The 22,165-nt window shown below is 43.6% G+C and overlaps 2 protein-coding genes across 3 annotated transcripts in view; both read left to right on the forward strand.

Annotated features, from left to right (window-relative positions):
- The window catches only part of LOC119734468 (neurogenic locus notch homolog protein 1-like), a 51,985-nt gene extending 38,590 nt beyond the window's left edge, over positions 1-13,395 (forward strand). For both annotated transcript variants that reach the window (XM_038207994.1, XM_038207995.1), the window contains 17 exons: positions 1,033-1,310; positions 1,822-2,160; positions 2,508-2,630; positions 3,081-3,314; positions 3,703-3,858; positions 4,589-4,711; positions 5,161-5,394; positions 5,784-5,939; positions 6,670-6,792; positions 7,243-7,476; positions 7,865-8,020; positions 8,672-8,857; positions 9,345-9,572; positions 10,061-10,294; positions 10,657-11,346; positions 11,919-12,074; positions 12,986-13,395. In XM_038207994.1, the coding sequence (XP_038063922.1) occupies positions 1,033-1,310; positions 1,822-2,160; positions 2,508-2,630; positions 3,081-3,314; positions 3,703-3,858; positions 4,589-4,711; positions 5,161-5,394; positions 5,784-5,939; positions 6,670-6,792; positions 7,243-7,476; positions 7,865-8,020; positions 8,672-8,857; positions 9,345-9,572; positions 10,061-10,294; positions 10,657-11,346; positions 11,919-12,074; positions 12,986-13,218 (3,883 nt within the window). In that variant the 3' untranslated portion in view covers positions 13,219-13,395. The remainder of the gene's footprint in view (positions 1-1,032; positions 1,311-1,821; positions 2,161-2,507; positions 2,631-3,080; positions 3,315-3,702; positions 3,859-4,588; positions 4,712-5,160; positions 5,395-5,783; positions 5,940-6,669; positions 6,793-7,242; positions 7,477-7,864; positions 8,021-8,671; positions 8,858-9,344; positions 9,573-10,060; positions 10,295-10,656; positions 11,347-11,918; positions 12,075-12,985) is intronic.
- A 123-nt stretch (positions 13,396-13,518) lies between these two features.
- Positions 13,519-21,973, forward strand: LOC119734467. Its single transcript, XM_038207993.1, has 2 exons — positions 13,519-14,305; positions 15,225-21,973. Exons 1-2 carry the CDS (start codon positions 13,945-13,947, stop codon positions 19,832-19,834), a joined length of 4,971 nt encoding a protein of 1,656 aa, XP_038063921.1. The 5' UTR covers positions 13,519-13,944; the 3' UTR covers positions 19,835-21,973.
- The last annotated feature ends 192 nt before the right edge of the window (positions 21,974-22,165 follow it).

Consider the following 22,165-nt stretch of genomic DNA (forward strand, 5'->3'; position numbering starts at 1 on the left):
GCGGTGTTATTCATTTGGTTCATTCGGTTCACGATGATAATTTTGTTTTGCTCTTGCAAACCATCAATCACTTGACAATGTTGAATAATCTCAATATTACTCATCCTATTAGGTTACAATGATGATTTAACAAAGCGAGTTGTCTGTGCAGACAGATGAAGGACTGTGTGAGAATAACAGTTGAAAAGTGTTGGGTCCTTTTGACACTTTCAGTTTTGTTCCTTTGCTTTTCCCTAATGTGTTCGTTCCCCAAACAAGCCACAGTTACCTGACAATTTTTGGTTGTACAAATAAAGTGGAAGTTGTCCAATTTCTACAATGTCCGTCACATGATCACAACTCAGCTTGTAAATTGAGTTCATCACATTTTTTTTGGTGGGGGGGGGGAACTGTGCAAGGGTTTGTTCCTAGGAAGAGGGGAACAGTAAATAAGTGGGGAATTTGAGGGAAAACTTGGAAATGGTTGTGTGAAAAAAAATATCAAACATAAAATTTCTTTTCTGAAGTGATATCGAAGATACTTTGTCAAAAACTGCCCAGTGCATCAACTGAATTAAATTGTTGAAACACTGATTATTGGAAATTGCATTCCAAGTCAAACTACAGATGGGGACTGTAGAACTATTATTGGGCACATCCCCAATCAACTCAGATGCTTGAGGGTGATGGCTGTCCCTGTATACACGGTGTCCAGTTAAAATACCTAGTCTGCTCCCCAAGTTCCTTATAGTTGTGGCACATCTCTTGATGGTATGGGCTCCTTGCACAAGTACCCCCTCAACGGTAAGGAGAGGGAGAGTTTGGGGAGACCTGATGGAGACGCCTGATGCTCACACGAAGACACTACGTGGCTTTGTGCACATCGGTCGTGCATACTCTGTGCTGTACTCACGTGAACAAGTATGCTTGGGCTCTCCGAAGTGGGAAAAAACTGCCCTGTTGTTGCCGCTCAGATCCCGTACAACCTCCACCAAAAAGGACCGAATACTGAGGAATCCTCAGGTCTGACCAATGTTTACTTTTTATTCCTAGATGTCCCGACACTCACTTCGGCGCTAGCTGCGAGTATGACAACCCTTGCCGCCACAATCGTTGCCTGAACGGAGGCACCTGCCAAATAGTGGAGCCTACAGATGGCGATTCCCAGCCCACTTTCTCCTGCCTGTGCGACGTGGGCTGGACCAACTCCCTGTGTGAGCTGGAGTTGGCCAACGTCTGCAGGGACGAGCAGCCCTGCCAGAACGGCGGCCGCTGCAACCTGCGGGGCTCGGTGGACGACTACACCTGTGCATGCAGTGAGGGCTTTACAGGTGTGTGTTTTTAGTTCTCCCTGCAATGCCTAAATATCTCAGGCTGTGTTCGCAAAACGGTATTTTGTGGCTCTGGCCATGGTTTTTCATAGCCGTGACCGTAACTATAACCATGTGCCTGTAGTGAGGGCTTTACAGGAGGGTTCTTTAGCAGGCCCCACACTGCCCAGACATCTCAGGCTGTGCCTAGATATGGCTACGTTTATGCCATTTGTGCACTACGGTGAATGGCTGTAGCCATTGAAAACAATTCCCACTTAAGCCACAGCCTCACTCAGATACAGAGTCAGTGAACAGCCAGCACGTTATTATCCCTTTGACCTTTGATCTGCTATCAACTGAATTCAGTGTTTTATTTTCACATGTACAGTACAAATTCAATGCCACTCCCCAGCCTGCCTTTGTGGCGTAGGTGAAATCAAGTCCTCCCCTGTGATTAACACTGTTAAAATCTTTTGATGGTGTTAAGGCGAAATGAAACACTGTTTTCAACGTTTCTTCCCGCTTGTAGGAAGAAACTGTACCATGACTGACCACTGCGTGGGGAACCCTTGCAAGAACGGGGCCACCTGCAACTCACACGCCACAGGCTACAACTGCAGCTGCACCATCTACTACCGGGGCACGCACTGCGACATCGACATCAACGAGTGCACGGCCGAGGTGACGGCCTGCCACAACGGCGGCACCTGCGGGAATCTGGTTGGCTCTTTCATCTGTACCTGCTCGCAGGGCTACACGGGTCGGCGCTGCGAGTCCATCTATACCCCATGCCGGCCCAATCCCTGCCGGAACGGGGGCGAGTGCAACCCATTGGGCATGTACTCCCATGAGTGCATCTGTCCTGCAGGTAAGTTTAGTGAACGATTTCCATTTTTTATAATCTTCTATGCTGTGCATGTGTGTAGTGAAAGTACATGTAAAATGGAGACGAGTGCTGCTTGAATTCCATTGCCGCTGTATGCAGAACACCCTTAACAATACTTGAAACGACAGAAACACGACATTGCGTGAAAAAAAGAGATGTAATACCGTTGTGTATATTTTAGTTGTTTATTTATTTTTGGTATAAATTTTGAACAGGTATTTTTCCATTTCCTTTCCATAAGATGATTTGAGTTGGGATCATTTTGGTTAGTCAGACCGTCTTCACATTTTTTGATAAATCCTGATTTGGTTGTGCTTTGCTTTTGGAAGGTTACACTGGGACTCAGTGCGAAACCAACATCGACGATTGCATCATGCATCAGTGCACGAATGGAGGATTATGCATCGATGGTATTGACTCCTACACCTGCAGTTGCGCCCCGGAATACACAGGTAAGCCCTGCCCCCCACCAACCAACCCCTGATCTACAAGGTTTTAAATCGCTGAAGAACACGATCAGTGAGAAGACAACAATAACTTGAGCCTCTGGTTATAACTTGAGCTTCCTCTCAAAAGTTTTTAGTTAACCTGTTGACACCTTGTACACACCATGTGTTGAACTTGATCTCGGCTGCTTTACACGGCCTGTCGTGGTTACAAATATCGCTCCGTGGCAGGGCCTTGGAATGTTTGGGTGAGAAGTATGGTACAAATATTGAACAAATGACTCTCCAGAGTCAGTATCTGTGGTGTTTGGCTTCATTTTAAACTTGGCCCGACATAGTTTGAAAAATGGTGTTTTTTGGCCAAAAGTAATCCCGCCCTGTTTACATGTACCGTACGTCTACTCAGTCTAGATTGACCCCACCTGGTCCGATTTGGTTGTTTCTTCTCCCACACAGGCGAGCTTTGCACAGACGACGTGGACGAGTGCACGCTGCAGCCAAACCTGTGCAGGAATGGCGCCACCTGCCGCAACAACGCCCCAGGCTACCAGTGCATGTGCGTCTACGGCTTTGAGGGGGATCACTGCGAGCACGATGTGGACGCCTGTGAAACGACTCCTTGCGAAAATGGCGCCACATGTGAAGATGCCGTGGCCAGCTTCAGGTGCATCTGTGCTGCTGGCTACACTGGTAAGACCACTGGAGTTCTCTCTTCGTCAAAAAAAAAAACAGATCAGGAAAACATTCTGTCATTTTAGCAGCATTGTAAAGAGAAGTGGGAGGGGAGCATGAGCTTCTTCTCCTTTTAAGAAGCGATCAGCAAAATGTGGTTATAAAAGTTATTTTCAATGTATACCGGTTTACAACTTACGTAAGACTTTGTTGATGAAGTTTTAAAAGCTTTGGTGAAAGAGTTTTAATGAGGTTCATATTGCTATCTAAACCTAGTCATTTGAAACCTTAGACAGCATGCCTCCAAAAATGTGGCTTAACATCTTTTTTTATAGAACTAAGAAAGGTTTCTGGTAAAAGTGCATTGGTCATTAGGGTTAAAGAAGTTCTGATTGTAACCCTTCAGGATTGTATTGTCATCTTGAGGATGCCTGCATCAGCAGCCCCTGTGCTGCCTCATCCACCTGTGACACCAACCCTGGCACCGGTGACGCTGTCTGTCACTGTCCCGGCGGTCTTACAGGGAGCGACTGCTCAATTGATATCGACGAGTGCGAGTATGGTGAGTCAACATAGTTGTGTTTGTAACACTTCTCAGGTGGCCTATTGGAACTAGGTGAAACCTCACATTGGCTTTCCAAAGTAGAACCTCACAGCGATTACATGGAAACCTCGCACTGAACTAAGCTTCATAGTGACTATTTGGAATCATCACCGTTATCTCATTGAGGAACCTCACAGATGACATTTATATAACGGTAACCCGAGCTCACATCTGACCACATTGGAATCTTGAAGTGAACATTTGGGAACCACACACAGTGAACATTTAGGAACCTCAGGGTGACCATTTAGGAACCACGTTGACCATTAAGGAACCTCACAGTAACCATTTGGGAACCTCACAGTGACCATGGTCCACTAACAGTGACCATTTGGTAACCTCGCAGTGACTATTTGGATTTCCATTTTTTATAATCTTCTATGCTGAGCATGTGTGTAGTGAAAGTACATGTAAAATGGAGACGAGTGCTGCTTGAATTCCATTGCCGCTGTATGCAGAACACCCTTAACAATACTTGAAACGACAGAAACACGACATTGCGTGAAAAAAAGAGATGTAATACCGTTGTGTATATTTTAGTTGTTTATTTATTTTTGGTATAAATTTTGAACAGGTATTTTTCCATTTCCTTTCCATAAGATGATTTGAGTTGGGATCATTTTGGTTAGTCAGACCGTCTTCACATTTTTTGATAAATCCTGATTTGGTTGTGCTTTGCTTTTGGAAGGTTACACTGGGACTCAGTGCGAAACCAACATCGACGATTGCATCATGCATCAGTGCACGAATGGAGGATTATGCATCGATGGTATTGACTCCTACACCTGCAGTTGCGCCCCGGAATACACAGGTAAGCCCTGCCCCCACCAACCAACCCCTGATCTACAAGGTTTTAAATCGCTGAAGAACACGATCAGTGAGAAGACAACAATAACTTGAGCCTCTGGTTATAACTTGAGCTTCCTCTCAAAAGTTTTTAGTTAACCTGTTGACACCTTGTACACACCATGTGTTGAACTTGATCTCGGCTGCTTTACACGGCCTGTCGTGGTTACAAATATCGCTCCGTGGCAGGGCCTTGGAATGTTTGGGTGAGAAGTATGGTACAAATATTGAACAAATGACTCTCCAGAGTCAGTATCTGTGGTGTTTGGCTTCATTTTAAACTTGGCCCGACATAGTTTGAAAAATGGTGTTTTTTGGCCAAAAGTAATCCCGCCCTGTTTACATGTACCGTACGTCTACTCAGTCTAGATTGACCCCACCTGGTCCGATTTGGTTGTTTCTTCTCCCACACAGGCGAGCTTTGCACAGACGACGTGGACGAGTGCACGCTGCAGCCAAACCTGTGCAGGAATGGCGCCACCTGCCGCAACAACGCCCCAGGCTACCAGTGCATGTGCGTCTACGGCTTTGAGGGGGATCACTGCGAGCACGATGTGGACGCCTGTGAAACGACTCCTTGCGAAAATGGCGCCACATGTGAAGATGCCGTGGCCAGCTTCAGGTGCATCTGTGCTGCTGGCTACACTGGTAAGACCACTGGAGTTCTCTCTTCGTCAAAAAAAAAAAACAGATCAGGAAAACATTCTGTCATTTTAGCAGCATTGTAAAGAGAAGTGGGAGGGGAGCATGAGCTTCTTCTCCTTTTAAGAAGCGATCAGCAAAATGTGGTTATAAAAGTTATTTTCAATGTATACCGGTTTACAACTTACGTAAGACTTTGTTGATGAAGTTTTAAAAGCTTTGGTGAAAGAGTTTTAATGAGGTTCATATTGCTATCTAAACCTAGTCATTTGAAACCTTAGACAGCATGCCTCCAAAAATGTGGCTTAACATCTTTTTTTATAGAACTAAGAAAGGTTTCTGGTAAAAGTGCATTGGTCATTAGGGTTAAAGAAGTTCTGATTGTAACCCTTCAGGATTGTATTGTCATCTTGAGGATGCCTGCATCAGCAGCCCCTGTGCTGCCTCATCCACCTGTGACACCAACCCTGGCACCGGTGACGCTGTCTGTCACTGTCCCGGCGGTCTTACAGGGAGCGACTGCTCAATTGATATCGACGAGTGCGAGTATGGTGAGTCAACATAGTTGTGTTTGTAACACTTCTCAGGTGGCCTATTGGAACTAGGTGAAACCTCACATTGGCTTTCCAAAGTAGAACCTCACAGCGATTACATGGAAACCTCGCACTGAACTAAGCTTCATAGTGACTATTTGGAATCATCACCGTTATCTCATTGAGGAACCTCACAGATGACATTTATATAACGGTAACCCGAGCTCACATCTGACCACATTGGAATCTTGAAGTGAACATTTGGGAACCACACACAGTGAACATTTAGGAACCTCAGGGTGACCATTTAGGAACCACGTTGACCATTAAGGAACCTCACAGTAACCATTTGGGAACCTCACAGTGACCATGGTCCACTAACAGTGACCATTTGGTAACCTCGCAGTGACTATTTGGATTTCCATTTTTTATAATCTTCTATGCTGAGCATGTGTGTAGTGAAAGTACATGTAAAATGGAGACGAGTGCTGCTTGAATTCCATTGCCGCTGTATGCAGAACACCCTTAACAATACTTGAAACGACAGAAACACGACATTGCGTGAAAAAAAGAGATGTAATACCGTTGTGTATATTTTAGTTGTTTATTTATTTTTGGTATAAATTTTGAACAGGTATTTTTCCATTTCCTTTCCATAAGATGATTTGAGTTGGGATCATTTTGGTTAGTCAGACCGTCTTCACATTTTTTGATAAATCCTGATTTGGTTGTGCTTTGCTTTTGGAAGGTTACACTGGGACTCAGTGCGAAACCAACATCGACGATTGCATCATGCATCAGTGCACGAATGGAGGATTATGCATCGATGGTATTGACTCCTACACCTGCAGTTGCGCCCCGGAATACACAGGTAAGCCCTGCCCCCCACCAACCAACCCCTGATCTACAAGGTTTTAAATCGCTGAAGAACACGATCAGTGAGAAGACAACAATAACTTGAGCCTCTGGTTATAACTTGAGCTTCCTCTCAAAAGTTTTTAGTTAACCTGTTGACACCTTGTACACACCATGTGTTGAACTTGATCTCGGCTGCTTTACACGGCCTGTCGTGGTTACAAATATCGCTCCGTGGCAGGGCCTTGGAATGTTTGGGTGAGAAGTATGGTACAAATATTGAACAAATGACTCTCCAGAGTCAGTATCTGTGGTGTTTGGCTTCATTTTAAACTTGGCCCGACATAGTTTGAAAAATGGTGTTTTTTGGCCAAAAGTAATCCCGCCCTGTTTACATGTACCGTACGTCTACTCAGTCTAGATTGACCCCACCTGGTCCGATTTGGTTGTTTCTTCTCCCACACAGGCGAGCTTTGCACAGACGACGTGGACGAGTGCACGCTGCAGCCAAACCTGTGCAGGAATGGCGCCACCTGCCGCAACAACGCCCCAGGCTACCAGTGCATGTGCGTCTACGGCTTTGAGGGGGATCACTGCGAGCACGATGTGGACGCCTGTGAAACGACTCCTTGCGAAAATGGCGCCACATGTGAAGATGCCGTGGCCAGCTTCAGGTGCATCTGTGCTGCTGGCTACACTGGTAAGACCACTGGAGTTCTCTCTTCGTCAAAAAAAAAAACAGATCAGGAAAACATTCTGTCATTTTAGCAGCATTGTAAAGAGAAGTGGGAGGGGAGCATGAGCTTCTTCTCCTTTTAAGAAGCGATCAGCAAAATGTGGTTATAAAAGTTATTTTCAATGTATACCGGTTTACAACTTACGTAAGACTTTGTTGATGAAGTTTTAAAAGCTTTGGTGAAAGAGTTTTAATGAGGTTCATATTGCTATCTAAACCTAGTCATTTGAAACCTTAGACAGCATGCCTCCAAAAATGTGGCTTAACATCTTTTTTTATAGAACTAAGAAAGGTTTCTGGTAAAAGTGCATTGGTCATTAGGGTTAAAGAAGTTCTGATTGTAACCCTTCAGGATTGTATTGTCATCTTGAGGATGCCTGCATCAGCAGCCCCTGTGCTGCCTCATCCACCTGTGACACCAACCCTGGCACCGGTGACGCTGTCTGTCACTGTCCCGGCGGTCTTACAGGGAGCGACTGCTCAATTGATATCGACGAGTGCGAGTATGGTGAGTCAACATAGTTGTGTTTGTAACACTTCTCAGGTGGCCTATTGGAACTAGGTGAAACCTCACATTGGCTTTCCAAAGTAGAACCTCACAGCGATTACATGGAAACCTCGCACTGAACTAAGCTTCATAGTGACTATTTGGAATCATCACCGTTATCTCATTGAGGAACCTCACAGATGACATTTATATAACGGTAACCCGAGCTCACATCTGACCACATTGGAATCTTGAAGTGAACATTTGGGAACCACACACAGTGAACATTTAGGAACCTCAGGGTGACCATTTAGGAACCACGTTGACCATTAAGGAACCTCACAGTAACCATTTGGGAACCTCACAGTGACCATGGTCCACTAACAGTGACCATTTGGTAACCTCGCAGTGACTATTTGGAAACCCAACAGTGACCATTTTGGTACCCCACAGTGACCATTTTTGAACCTCACAGTGACCATTTTGTGAGCCTTAAAGTAACCTCGCCTAAACCTCAAAATCACATACCTTTGACTAAAGTACTTAACATATTTCAAAATCACCACAGCAAAAGCCGTCTCTCCAGAGGAGCGGTTTGAATGCGCTTCCTCCCCTAAAAAAAGTATGTACTGAGGGTTTTAAACTAAGGAATTTTTTTTGTTTTCTCCACAGATCCCTGCGAAAGTGGACATGGCAGTGAGTGCGTCAATACCGTGGGAGCTTTTTACTGCAACTGCGCACCCGGTTACAGCGGGTTGCGCTGTGAGGTGGACATCGACGAGTGTGCATCCACTCCTTGCGTCAATGGGGGCACCTGCCTCAACCTGGCCGGGATGTTCAATTGCGTCTGTGTCAGAGGTGAGAAACTGAGGCAGAGACGAGCGAAGCAACTGTGGCAAATGTTCTGGATAGCTGACCTCATCTTTTTCATTGTATGAGTACATAAGCAAACTTAGTTTGGCCCAGATGGAAACATAATAGGAATGCTGCTTTCCTTATAAGCAACGGAAGGGGGGGTGAAACATTCTTCCACAACCATCGGCTTTCTTCCGTTGGGAATGTACTGACTTACTCAAAATGAGTGTTCAAAAACGAGCCAGAATATTCTGACTTTTGACATGCTGCTTTGAAGACTAAATCCTATACCACACTTTTAAGCCTTAGTCTGAAGAAAACTGTTTTTTTTCCTCTTTGAATTTCAGGACCAAGACCACATAGAACGTTGCACCTCGCAAGTTGAAATTAGTGTGATACGTCTTGCATTGACTTCAGCAGATACTCTTTTTTTTTTTTTTTACTTCTTCCAAATATCTGATTTTTTCCCTTTCTGATCTTGACCTTGCAGGCTACACAGGTGTCTACTGCGAAACCGACATCGATGAGTGCGCGAGTAACCCTTGCCTAAACGACGGTTTCTGCCTGAACAAGGTGGGCCGGTATCAGTGCAACTGTCTGGAAGGTTACACCGGGGCCCGCTGCGAGGGGAACATCAATGAGTGCCTCTCGGACCCCTGCCAGAACGGGGGAACGTGCCTAGACGGTGCCAATCAGTACACATGCAGCTGTCTACCAGGTAAGCATAGACATCTGCTTAGCACAGAAAAAAAACATCTGCTTATTTGCATGTTACCAGCTACAGAATCTCATCAGACGTGTATTGATTGCGGCTGCTTCTCAGCTGGTTGTTTTTTGTGTTTAGCACAGTAATTTTGCGAATGACAGTTTTAGCTTACCTCCTGGGAAAATCCGGCAGAGGTTGATTTGGCATCAGAATCGTCAAGTATGAGTTGTTAGATCAGCCTCCTTAGCTGACTAATACTAATGGATGAATACTTGCAAGCTTTGGGTTTTTTTTTTACCCAGGAACCCGGTTAGTGGGTCTCCTAAGAGGCATTCTGTAAGAATGTCATTTACGTATCTGGCGTAGACATTTTTTTTGGGCAATAACTCATTATCCATCCCTGATGAAACAAAAACGCACTGCTAGGGATGCAACTGCTACCTTTGAGAATTCCCAGCCAAGGTTATGCATGTGTTTTTTTTTTCTCCCCTGTCCTGCAGGCTACACTGGCGTGGACTGCGAGACTGACTACGACGATTGCCAGCACGACTCCTGCTTCAACGGCCGCTGCCAGGATGCCCTCAACGGCTTCACCTGCATCTGCAACTTGGGCTACGAGGGCCGGCTGTGCGAGAACCAGATTGACGAGTGCCTGGACGAGCCCTGCCAGAACGGCGGGACCTGCATCGGCCTGGTTGGGGCCTACCAGTGCGTCTGTGCCCCAGGGACCACTGGTAAGATCACTGAAAAAAACAAAACCTTGGTGTAATATGAAGCAAGTTCCATTGAGGAGCATAGGTCGTCTAGTGGTTGTTTCGTGACACACCTTCCGCCTGCACAAAGCACAGTCAGCAAAGACTCCGATGGAAGCAATTTGTAGCGTGCTCCATATATATTTTGGGGAAGGCCGTGAAATGCCAGACGCTTTGAAAAACAATAAAGCCAAATCTTCCCCTATTCATGAATTGCCAGTTTGGAAGTGTTTGGATTTTGGAAGGCAAAGTAATGTGAGGAGGAGTGCAACAAATGTTGTGAATAATTGAATTGCTTACAAATTTCATTTCTCACAAAATTAATCACTTATGTTTTGTTACAGGTGCCACTTGTTCCATAAACACTTACGAGTGCTCATCCAACCCATGTCAGAATGGCGGATTGTGTAACGATTTAATCAACGGATATGAATGCGAGTGTCTGGCAGGTTATGAGGGACTACTCTGTGAGGTCAACATAGACGAGTGTGCCTCCAACCCTTGCGCCAACGGGGGCACCTGCCACGACGACATCAACAAGTTCATCTGCACCTGCCCCTCGGGCTACCACGACGCCCTCTGCTTTTCAAGCATTAACGAGTGTGAGAGCTCGCCCTGCGAAAACGGCGGCACCTGCCAGGACGGCGTCAATGAGTACGCCTGCGAGTGCGTGCGGGGCTACGGCGGGCCCCGCTGCAATGCCGACATCGACGAGTGCGCCTCCAACCCCTGTCAGCACGGCGGCCGCTGCGCCAGCGGCCTGGACTACTACGTCTGCGAGTGTCCCGAGGGCTACGCGGGCACCAACTGCGAGAGCAACGTCGACGACTGCGTGGGGTACCCTTGCCGCAACAACGGGACCTGCATCGACGCGGTCAACTCGTTTGAGTGCGTCTGCATCCCGCCGTATACCGGGGAGGTTTGCGAGGACCTGCTGCAACCTTGCGAGAACCACCGATGTGAGAACGGTGCTACATGCGAACCGTTCCCCAGTTACAATGGATACTCCTGCAGCTGTCCAAATGGCTACACAGGTAAACAGAACCGTTACTCTAGCCAGGGTACTCACTACTGTACTCTATGGCACCTGAGTACGCAACAGCTGTGGTAACTTGTTGTGTAGAAACTACAACATTGTGCAATCAGCACTGTACAACCTCACCTTACTACAGCACTTCAAATTTGGACTAGTTGGTGCAAAACAAAACATTTCCGTTATTCTGGGGTCTGGATATGCCAACAATTAAAGTGCAAGCTAAAAGGAGTGTGTTTTTATGTGGATATGGTTTCAAATACGGAAAGAATATAGTATTCAAATGCCACTTCTTTGGTTGTATACAAGGTCTACGAAGACTCAAGTGCATTTGCAAAGTATTTTCGAAATTGGAAATGTTCCTCAGTCCTAAATTCATGTCTTTCAAACTTTGTTTGCAATGACTGACCTTCACCGAGATAATACATGATGAAAAAAAGTGGCGTCAGGATCCAACATTCTTTCCTCAATTAGGGTAAAAAAAAAATTTGAAACTCTGTGACCTTTTTTCATTTTGCGCCCTGTTTTCTAGATGTCAAATTTCAAAATCAATTATCCCATACATACATACAGGTGAATTCTGCAACCGAGATATTGACGAGTGCGGTGAGTACCCGCCCTGCCACAACGGTGCAATCTGCAACAACACCTTTGGTTCCTATGAGTGCATCTGCCCCCCAGGATTCGGCGGCCAGGACTGCATAACCAACATCGATGAATGCGAGTCTGGTGAGTTTAACCCTAACTCCCTAGCGTCTTTTATTAGGAACTGGACCAATTCCATCAAAATCCATCAATCACTGTGCGTCCAATACAAAACTGTACATGACAGAATGAAATCCACCACTGATGCACTGGTTGACATTCATGGACTTGCTACACATGGCTTTTATCACAATAGCAGTACAGGAAGCTAGGCAAAATCTATCGGATACCCCTAGCTCTACTTCAGGCCATTAGGCCCAAGTCCATCATACTCCATCAATATTTACTCATGCCAGGCCTTCTGGACCAAGTCCCCCAAATCCACCAAAATGGGGGGATGGATTTTGATGGATTTGGGGTGGTTAGGGTTAATGCAAAAAAACTTTTTGCAACCTACAGATTGATGCACTACGTTATGGAACCGTTTTGGTGAAGTTGTGTGTTTGTATTGCAAAAACGGAGAACGGAAAAGCAGCTTGCCCCTCATGGCATGCAGCTTTCTATAGGAGAGATTCGGAACAGATTGATCATTACCTAATATTCCTCTTCCCTTACAAAAAAACAGAGGGCAGGCTAGAGTTGAAACAGGTGTGAACCCCAACAACTTTTCCAATGTGTGAAATTATTAAAGTAACTCGGAATTTTACATGTTTAGCAAAGTCATCAATGTGCATTAATTTTCCCAGTGCAATAGCGCAATATACTCAGCAGTCAAGTCAACTTTTTTTGAGATACGGCGCACACAATAAGCGGGCGTTACTTGGAATGGGTACACTTGGGTAAATAAAAGAGTTTACCAGCTCAAAATAGTGCCCTCAATTTCTCCAGAAGGCCAGTGCCTACTTTGGAGCACTTAGTTAGTCAGATTTTTGTCATTTAAACTTCCTTAGTTTTGTACGAGTCAATTTATGCATTCAATTTTTCTTTTCTCCCAGACCCTTGCCAGAACGGCGCGGCCTGCTTTGACAAGACCAACGACTACACCTGCGCGTGCCTGCCGGGCTTTACGGGCAAGAACTGCGAGACGGACACAGACGAGTGTGAGTCCAACCCGTGCCGGAACGGCGCCACCTGCCATGACTACGTCTCCAGCTTCACCTGCGCCTGCACGCTGGGATACAGCGGAGTCTACTGCCAGACCAACGACATGGACTGTACTGAGAGGTAAACTGGGGAACCAGACTAGATAGCACAAATGGGGTTTTGGGGGGGGGAGAGGGGCTTTAGAAGTTTGCAGATGTGAAGTGACTAAGTCTGGAAAAAAAATTGAAAAGAATCAAGAGGAAATGTGGTTTAACCTATTAGCACCTGTATTATAACCTATTATAATAACCTTGAAAATTGTTCACATCGTACATTGCATAGTTGTGTGTTTTTAAAATATTGGTTTGCTTTTTCGAAACAAAAATTGAAAGGTTGAGAATTTATTCCCCTGTATTAGACCGCCGGGCGTCCGTTCGTATCGTTCAGTCTTGTTCTCTGAAGCAGAGGGGGGGCACGATATAACTTTCCCAAGCAAGTTGACAGTTCCATAATTATTATTTTTGTTGATCCCGCATTCATAGGTCGCGTATAATGAGTAATTTTGACCATAAAAAGAGCACTATTTAGTGCGGAATAATATAAACCCGATCCAGTCGTGCATGCGTTTGTCCAATGAAATCATGTTTCTCGTACAACGCGATCTGCTCCATTTTGTGCTTGGCGTTCATTGGATACCAAAATTCAGGATGAAATAGAAAACGATTTTGTAGCCAATGAAAATGGCTGTTATGGCCACACGCGGGACGTCGAAATCAGTGGCAACGTAACGTCGATTTATCAACAAACGTACGTGTGCGTGTGTATAGTACATGTAGTATAGTACGTGGCCGGCCGGTTAACCAGTGGCAATATGGCCGACACGCGGAACGAAAATGAAACAGAATCGATCAAATTAAAATGCTATGCACATTTATCTCATGTTTTTGACGACGTCAAACCAATAACCGAGACATCGTGGAGGAAGTTCTTAGAAAGTGTGCAAATTTGGAAAGATTTGAGCGGGAACTCGGCTGAAATAGCGAAGGCTTTCGTAGCAGATCACGATGATGATGGCAGCGACATGCTACCTGGTGGTTCCGGAATCGCGATGCCCAAAGACGGTGGTTTTCATCGCAAATGCTACCAGTATTTCACCGATTCAACAAAGCAGAAACGGGCTGTCCGTGCCAAGCAGAAACAAGAAGCTAACCCACAAGCCTTGTCAGCTGCAGGTAATAGCAAAGTTTTTTTATTGGTCCGATATTTATATCCTAACTTCATTCAATGTTCGTGTTCGTTCTGTGAGTGACCCCGAAGCTGTTCTTTGTTCATGTTCTTTCATGTCTTTGTTCATGTTCAATCTTCAATCTTCAATAGCGTACATCGTACATGTACAATGTAGGCCCCTACATCATTTTTTTTCCAAAATTTTTGGATGAAATTCCATATACGGACTCCACCTCAGGCCTTCTGCACAAACTTCAGGCCTTCTGTTCTGACAGAAAATGTCAAAGACAAAGTATTTTAAAAAAAATCTTTATTTTTTTGCCCTCCAACATTTTCATTTCTTCATCAGATTAACAACTTGTGGAACTTTTCAAATCATATTTAACTTAGCTAAGATAACGTTATAGCTGACTAATTTTAGGCCTAGGAATCAAGTATGCCCTATGCCTATATGAATATAAAATTTGTATCTTTATTTAAAGATATCAATTTCATATTCATGCAAACTGTGTTATCGGGTTTATCACCCATAGGGGAACCCCTGGCCATTTTTTTTTTGACACAAGCTTGCTTTTAAAAATTTGATATATTCGATGGCTATTGTTACGGCAGCTGCAAGGACACTATCAACTGCTATCGTTATGGAACTGTTTGGTTTCCTGACGTAATAGTATTCAATGTCACTGCCTTTGCAGATCACAGATGAAAAAATAACATTAACTTTGTTGGGAACCCTAAAGATTTGTAACAGTGTTATGGTCTTGCATCGGTGCTATGTGAATTTTAATAAGGGTTTGTCTTTCTACTTATTTACCCCTAATACATTTACATGTTTGGTCAGGTGCCTCATATTTTGTGACTGAAGTAAACATTGAAACATTTAAGGTTTAATTTTTGTTGTGTGTATTTTTTTCTTGTGAACAGATATCAACGCCAGTGCACAAATACAAGAGGGTGCTTCAGACACTGAGCCTGCTGAGAAGAAACCTCGAATCCTGCGTTCGGAGTCTGCTTTGGGGAAAAAAGGAGCTTCCAGATCTGCCCATGTACTTCCGAGGATGTGCATCATTTGTCGTCGTGCTCGGTACTCAACTAATCACGAAGGAAGGAGAAGTAAGCAGCCTCTAGTTCAGTGCGAGCTGATTGATGGCGGCAAGCTTTTGGAGGCTGCAAAAGTAAAAAGGGACGAGACCTTGCTTCTTCACATGGAAAATAGAGACTGTGTGGCAATTGAACTTAAATATCATGCCTCTTGCCATAAGGACTACACAAGGTTTCTTAGTAAACCGCAAGGTGTAACTGTTAATGTGCCATCAGCCCTGTACTCAACAGCTTTTGAGTCATTTTGCCGAGACGTAATCGATCACCGTGTCATTAATGACAAAGAAGTATGGCGAATGACTAAACTGAAGAGGGTCTTTGACAGAACTGTACGAGACATTGAAAATGAAGATTCGTCTTCTTATAAGACATGGAGTCTCAAACAACGGTTGAAAGAAACCTATCCCCAACTGTGCTTCTTAAAACCAAATAGACGGTATGAAAGCGAGTTTGTATACGTTGATAACTTGTCCTTTCTAAATGATTGTAAAATAGAGTTGGATTCCGAAAGCGACACTGACACAAGTACAAGTGAAGAAGAACAGAACCCCTCTACTCCCTCCAAAAGAAAGGCGAGCAAAATCCAATTCTCGACCAACCATCTTGTGAGTACCTTGCGAGACCGTTTCTCCACTGCCCTTGACATCAAAAGAGAAATAGAGCTGATGTCATCCGACAAACTGCCATGGCCTCCAACATCGTCAGACCTGACTCTGTATACTGCCCAGCAAATCATTCCTCCCAAGCTATTCAATTTCTTGGCTTGGGTTGCGGGCTGTTCAGATGTGCCTAAAGAAGATGAGTTTGTTGAAGTAGGTGAAGGAGAAACCAGAAGAATTCTGACACTTGCCCAAGATGTCATCTACTTGGCAACAAAGGGGAGAAGAGCAATGCCAAAGCACATGTCCTTGGCAATGGCTGTACGACATATGACTGGCTCGGCACAGCTGATTGGACTGCTTAATGGTCTTGGCCACTGTGTCTCGCACACATCAGTTCTTGAGCACGACACTGCATTGGCCCAACAGGAAATCCAAAGAGGCAGCAATGCTTTACCATCGTGCCTAGTTAAAGGCACATTCACTACTTTGGTGTGGGATAATAATGATTTTGGAGAGGAGACATTGTCGGGTAAGGGTACCACCCATAACACAAATGGCATCGCAATTCAGCATTCAGAACCACAGACCTTCACAACAGATGTCAAGCAGTCCATGGCGAGGACAAGGAAACGTTCATTGCCAGCACCAGATGTAGATTTGGTAACATTTCGTGGTGCTAAAAAAGCCTCTCCAACTTCATTTGCCTTCGGGGTAGCCCTCGAAGAGGAGTATCATATGTCATTGATGGAACATCCTATGCGTAAAGATGCAGCATATTATCTCACAAAGATCCCACAAAAGCGTCTCCTCCCGGCATGGACTGGATTCAACCAGCTACTCAACAAAGAACTCCCACCAAAGGCTACAGTGGCGTACCTACCAGTGATTGATGCAAGTCCGACAGACCTGAACACGGTAAATACAATTCTACATAAGAGTGTGGAAATCGCCAATAAATTAGAGCTCCCATCCGTTGTGGTCGTAGTTGATCAAGCAATCTATGCAAAAGCACAAACCATCAGATGGCAGACTCCTCACTTCATGGACCGAATAGTGATCCGCCTGGGTGCCTTCCACACCACTATGACAGCCTTGGCTACCATCGGAAAAAGATTTTGTGATGCTGGTCTGCAAGATATACTCATAGAATCAGATGTTGTAGCACCGGGTTCCATGAATGGAGTAATTAATGGTCACCATTACAACAGGAGTATCCGTTGTCACAAGGTCATGGCAGAGGCACTCCATCGCTTACGCTGGCAAAGTTTCATAGAGGGGGTGTCTGAGGTAGATGCAGAGCAGTATGGTGACATGGTGCACAACCTTCATTCAACCTTTCCAGACCAGGAGTATGAAGATTTGGTTGAGAGCCCCACATTCCAGGGGATGATGATGGCTTATGATGATTTCATCAAGTCCCAGAGTAAAGATGCAACCTTTGCATTTTGGTCTTCATATCTCGAAATGGTTGAAAATGTGCTACTCTTTGTAAAGGCTACAAGAGATGGGGACTGGGCACTCCATCTTGCAGCTGTGCGAGCTCTTGTGCCATGGATGTTTTCGTATGACAGGACAAACTACTCCCGTTATCTACCGGTTTACTGGTTAGAGATGAAGAGTCTGGAGAAAACACATCCGTTTGTTCTCAACGAATTCCAGATTGGGAATTTTGCAGTGCAAAGGCAAGATGTCCATGGTTTCTCACGAGTTGCATGCGATATGACCATCGAACAAACAGCGAACAGAGATTCGAAAACAAGAGGGGGAATGAAAGGTTTCACCACCAACAAAGGTGCAAGCAATCGTTGGATAAGGGCTCACCACGAAAGAGCGGCAATAACAAGGCAGTGTGAAGAAATGGCAGGGAAAGGGCAAAAGATGGCGACTCGTAAAGACCTAACAAAGAGGCGCATGACCCGTGATGAGCAGGATGTACAGACCATAATGACCACCATATCCACCATGATTAACCCCTTTGACAATGATCCAGAAACTGATCCCACTGAGCTGATCCATTTGTCGTCTGGTGTCATTGCTTCACCTGAGGTTTGTACTGACCTGATGAAAGCTCACGAGAAGGGAAACGCTGCATTTGTGACCTATTGCAAAGACCGTTTACAAGGAGGTGAAACTGACTTGAACAAACCACTGAAAAGGATGAAGCTGAAGACATTCACAAATATGGCTAAAACTGTAGCAACGAAGGTAAAAGGGAAAGATGTAAGCACAAAGAGTGACAGAGAGCTACTGGCTAGACTCGTCATCGTTGGCAGGAGTCGCAACATTGATTTAAAGCACATGATGTCTTACTGTTTAGGCCCACTGCCATTGTCATTAGCTACACATGAAGGATGTCTGGTCAAAACTAACAAAGCCAAGTTGCTGCACTACCTGGAATCGGCACCAAAGGAAACACCCGTTGTGTCAGAGACACCAGGATGTGTGTGGATCATCGACGGACTGGCAATGCTTCAAAAAATGAGTCCCAAACACATGCCAGTGACCATGGGTGATCTTGCTTCGAAGATGCTTAGTCAGTTAGTGAACTTAGCATGCAACCATCAATCCAACAGTATCCACTTTGTCACAGACAGATACCCAGACATAAGCGTAAAAAATGCGGAAAGAAAACGTAGGGCAGCCACTGGGTCGCAAAAGATAAAGATTTCGAAGCCTTCGCAGCCAGTTCCAAAACAGTGGAAAAAGTATCTTGCAAATGGCTTCAATAAAGAGCAGTTGGTGGAATTTCTTTTCAACACTTGGAGAAACTGTGATGTGAAGAGCTTGAAAGGGGTAACTCTAACTGTAGCCCATGGTATGCTCTGCCATGCCATCTCAGCCAACAATGGAAATGTAGATGTAGAAGAGGTAACTGAGCTGCACTGTTCTCACGAAGAAGCTGACACCCGAATGTTTTTACATGCCAGCTACATTGCCAAGTCCTGCAACAGCGACATTGTCATCAAAAGCCCAGACACCGATGTGTTTGTAATTGGCATTGCTCTTTCCTCGAATCATATCAGTTCCAATCTATATTTCCGCACTGGAAAAGAAGAAAATGTTCGTACCATCGACCTACAGGCAATAAGGAGGCACCTTGGAGATCCTCTCTCTGAAGCACTCATTGGTTTCCATTGCTTCAGTGGTTGTGATTCTGTTAGTGCATTTTACGGCAAGGGGAAGATGAAGGCGATTAAACTTCTGGTGGAAAACCCTACATTGTGTGCTCAATTCCAGTTACTTGGAGAATCTTTCATGGTAACAGATGATCAGGTGACTGCACTCGAGATGTTTGTGTGCAAGCTGTATGCCCAGCACAGTTACAGCCGAGTCAACGAAGCCCGATGTGCCATGTTTTCCATGGCTACGAAGGCAGAAAATGTCATGCCACCTAATCGGGATGCCTTGCGCAAACACATCGAACGAGCAAACTTCCAAGCAGCCATTTACAAGCGCAGCCTAGCCCAACACCCCGACATTCCATCTCCAGTTGGACATGGCTGGAAGATGGTGGATGACACCTTGGGCATAGATTGGATGGACATGGAATCGGCTCAACAAAGTGTCCTTGAACTTACCAAGTGTGCATGCAGCAAATCAAAGTGCAAAGTTAGTGAAGCAGACGACAAATGTTGTGTGTCTTTAGGAATTCCCTGCACAGAACTGTGTACATGCAAGAAATGCGAAAACCTAACATATTCATTCGATAATGAAGACATTGAAGAAAGTGAAGGAGAGGATGATGACGGAGAGAATGGGGATGATGAAATTGAAGAGAACTTTGAGACTGAGATGGAACGTCCAGTTCATGCTACAGAGCCGTTCTCTTAGTTTGACAAATATTCCCACTTCCAAGCCTAGAATCTTACTAATTTTCCAAGCTGCATCGGTACTCGGTTTGCATTGACTCGCCTGAGGATGATGTCGAAACACGCTGATCGCTCGTACATTTTGTACATACAGTGGTCCTCGGGACTGTGTACACAAAGTTTGTGTAGTTTGTGTAAGCGGACCATGCTAATGACAGTTGCGTTGTCTGTAGTGCTTGCGTAGGTGTTCACCGCGTTATGGGGGAGAGTTTTATTATTAGGGACTGAGTTACAGGGAGTTCCTGCTGTCCCCATAGCGTTTTCGATCCCCACAAAATCGGTGAACTCACGAATGCTTGTCCTGTCAACTAGGGTGCCAGTATGTGTGATCTATTTATTGTACACTTTAACCATAAATTAGAATATATCAGCTGCTTGTCTGGTGATAAACACAATTTGTGTTTAGTGACGCTCATCTTATGTGTAGTGTCTCTCATGAAGCTTGTTTGCACAAATAATTGTTCTGCATGCATTGTACTGGAGTTTGTGTCATTTTTCAATACATGTACTTTCAAAATTATGGAACATTGTCTCTCTGTTTACCCTGTGTTAAACATTCAATTATATAAGCGTACAATTTTCAACGTATGTTTGAACATATTGTAGCTTTATGTTGAACAGATTTGAAATTTACATTTTTGTTATGTTCAGATATGTTCATGTATTGCCTGAAAAATTTAGGTATTTAAATTGTTGAATAAGGAAAGGAAAAAAAAAGGGACCATGAAAGAACAATCTTCAAGTAGTCATTTTACAATTTGGATGTATTTTTATTTTTATTTTTTACCAAAGAATTTCATGTACATGTATCAACTTAGTTACATCAAATTGACTTAACAAAAAGTACTCTTTAAATTGTAAAACTAGAAACAAATGTTGATACACATTTTCTGTGGATTTTAATACATTGATTCTGTTAATTGACCAATCCAGGATAGCAACCCCGCAATGTAACAAACTTTGTAGAGAACAAGTTGCTAGCTGATGCTCCAATGTAATTATAATTCAGCTTTAAATAATTTACATAGACACGAAGAGAAAATGGATCGCTACTAAAGTGCTATTAGGATTAAACAATTTTAAGGATTTTTAAAATTTTATTGTAACATGTATATGCACAGGATGAGAAATGTTTCCATTTAAAAAGTATACATGTATATGCACAATAGGCACTTTGAAAGAACTATACTCGTACATCATTGTTACAAATGGATGCGTTTATTATGATATTTTCAACCCAAAAAATTGTGTCCAACCGAGGTACCTAAAATGTGTCATACCGTATTATAGTTTTTACTGTACACAAGAAACAAATGTTGAGGTTCATATATTTGTGTGAATATTAAGACGTTGATTTTATTATTGTCCCACCAGGATAGCAACCCTGCAATGTAAAAAACTTTGTTAAAATTAATTTGCTGAGGCTAACATGTACTTATAATTGATTTTTTTAATTTACATAGACACAAAGAGAAAATGAATGGCTTGAATACTACAGTCATATTTGGATGAAACAATTTCAAGAAGTATTATTATTCTTTTATTGTAACATGTATGTGCACAGGATGAGAATTTTCTATTTAAAAAGTAAATGCAAAATACATGTAGACACTTTTAAAGAATAATACTCATACAGCATTGTAACAATTTGGATGCTATTATGATATTTTCAACCTAAGAAATTGTGTCCAACCGAGGATCATAAAATGTGCCTTATTACTGTTTTTAATGTACACAAGAAACAAATGTTTGAGGTTCATATATTTGTGTGGATATTAAGATATTGATTCTGTTAATTAATAGTGCCATCCAGGATAGCAACCTGCAATGTATCAAACGTTGCAAAAAATAATTTGCTGAGGTTCAAATGTAATTATAATTCAGCTTTTATTACATAGACACAGAGAGAAAATGGATTGCTTTTGTTTTTATTTGATTTTCAAGAATATCCAAGGAGTAGTTTTTTCTAAGACTTCATTACATGTACATGTGAACAACAAAGACTACATGTGTATTGTTTGTACAGTACCAGTACATACAGTAATTTTCTTTGTGTGTCAAGTTGATATGAAGAAATAAAACTGAAGTACATGTTAAGTTACCGCTGAGAGTTTTTCACTTTTTTGAGAGTTGCGTTAATTTCCTTTTGAATAAATATTCTTATTGGAATTAAGAATAATAGAATTCGCATAAATGAAAATAAATAGAATTCTCATGACAAATTTGGAAAAACAACATCCTTATATCAGTCTTTACTATTATACAAAACAAAATCATCACCTCCTTTAACATG

This window comes from Patiria miniata, unplaced genomic scaffold, assembly GCF_015706575.1.
Source record: "Patiria miniata isolate m_02_andy unplaced genomic scaffold, ASM1570657v1 HiC_scaffold_27, whole genome shotgun sequence".
Lineage (NCBI taxonomy): Eukaryota > Metazoa > Echinodermata > Asteroidea > Valvatida > Asterinidae > Patiria > Patiria miniata.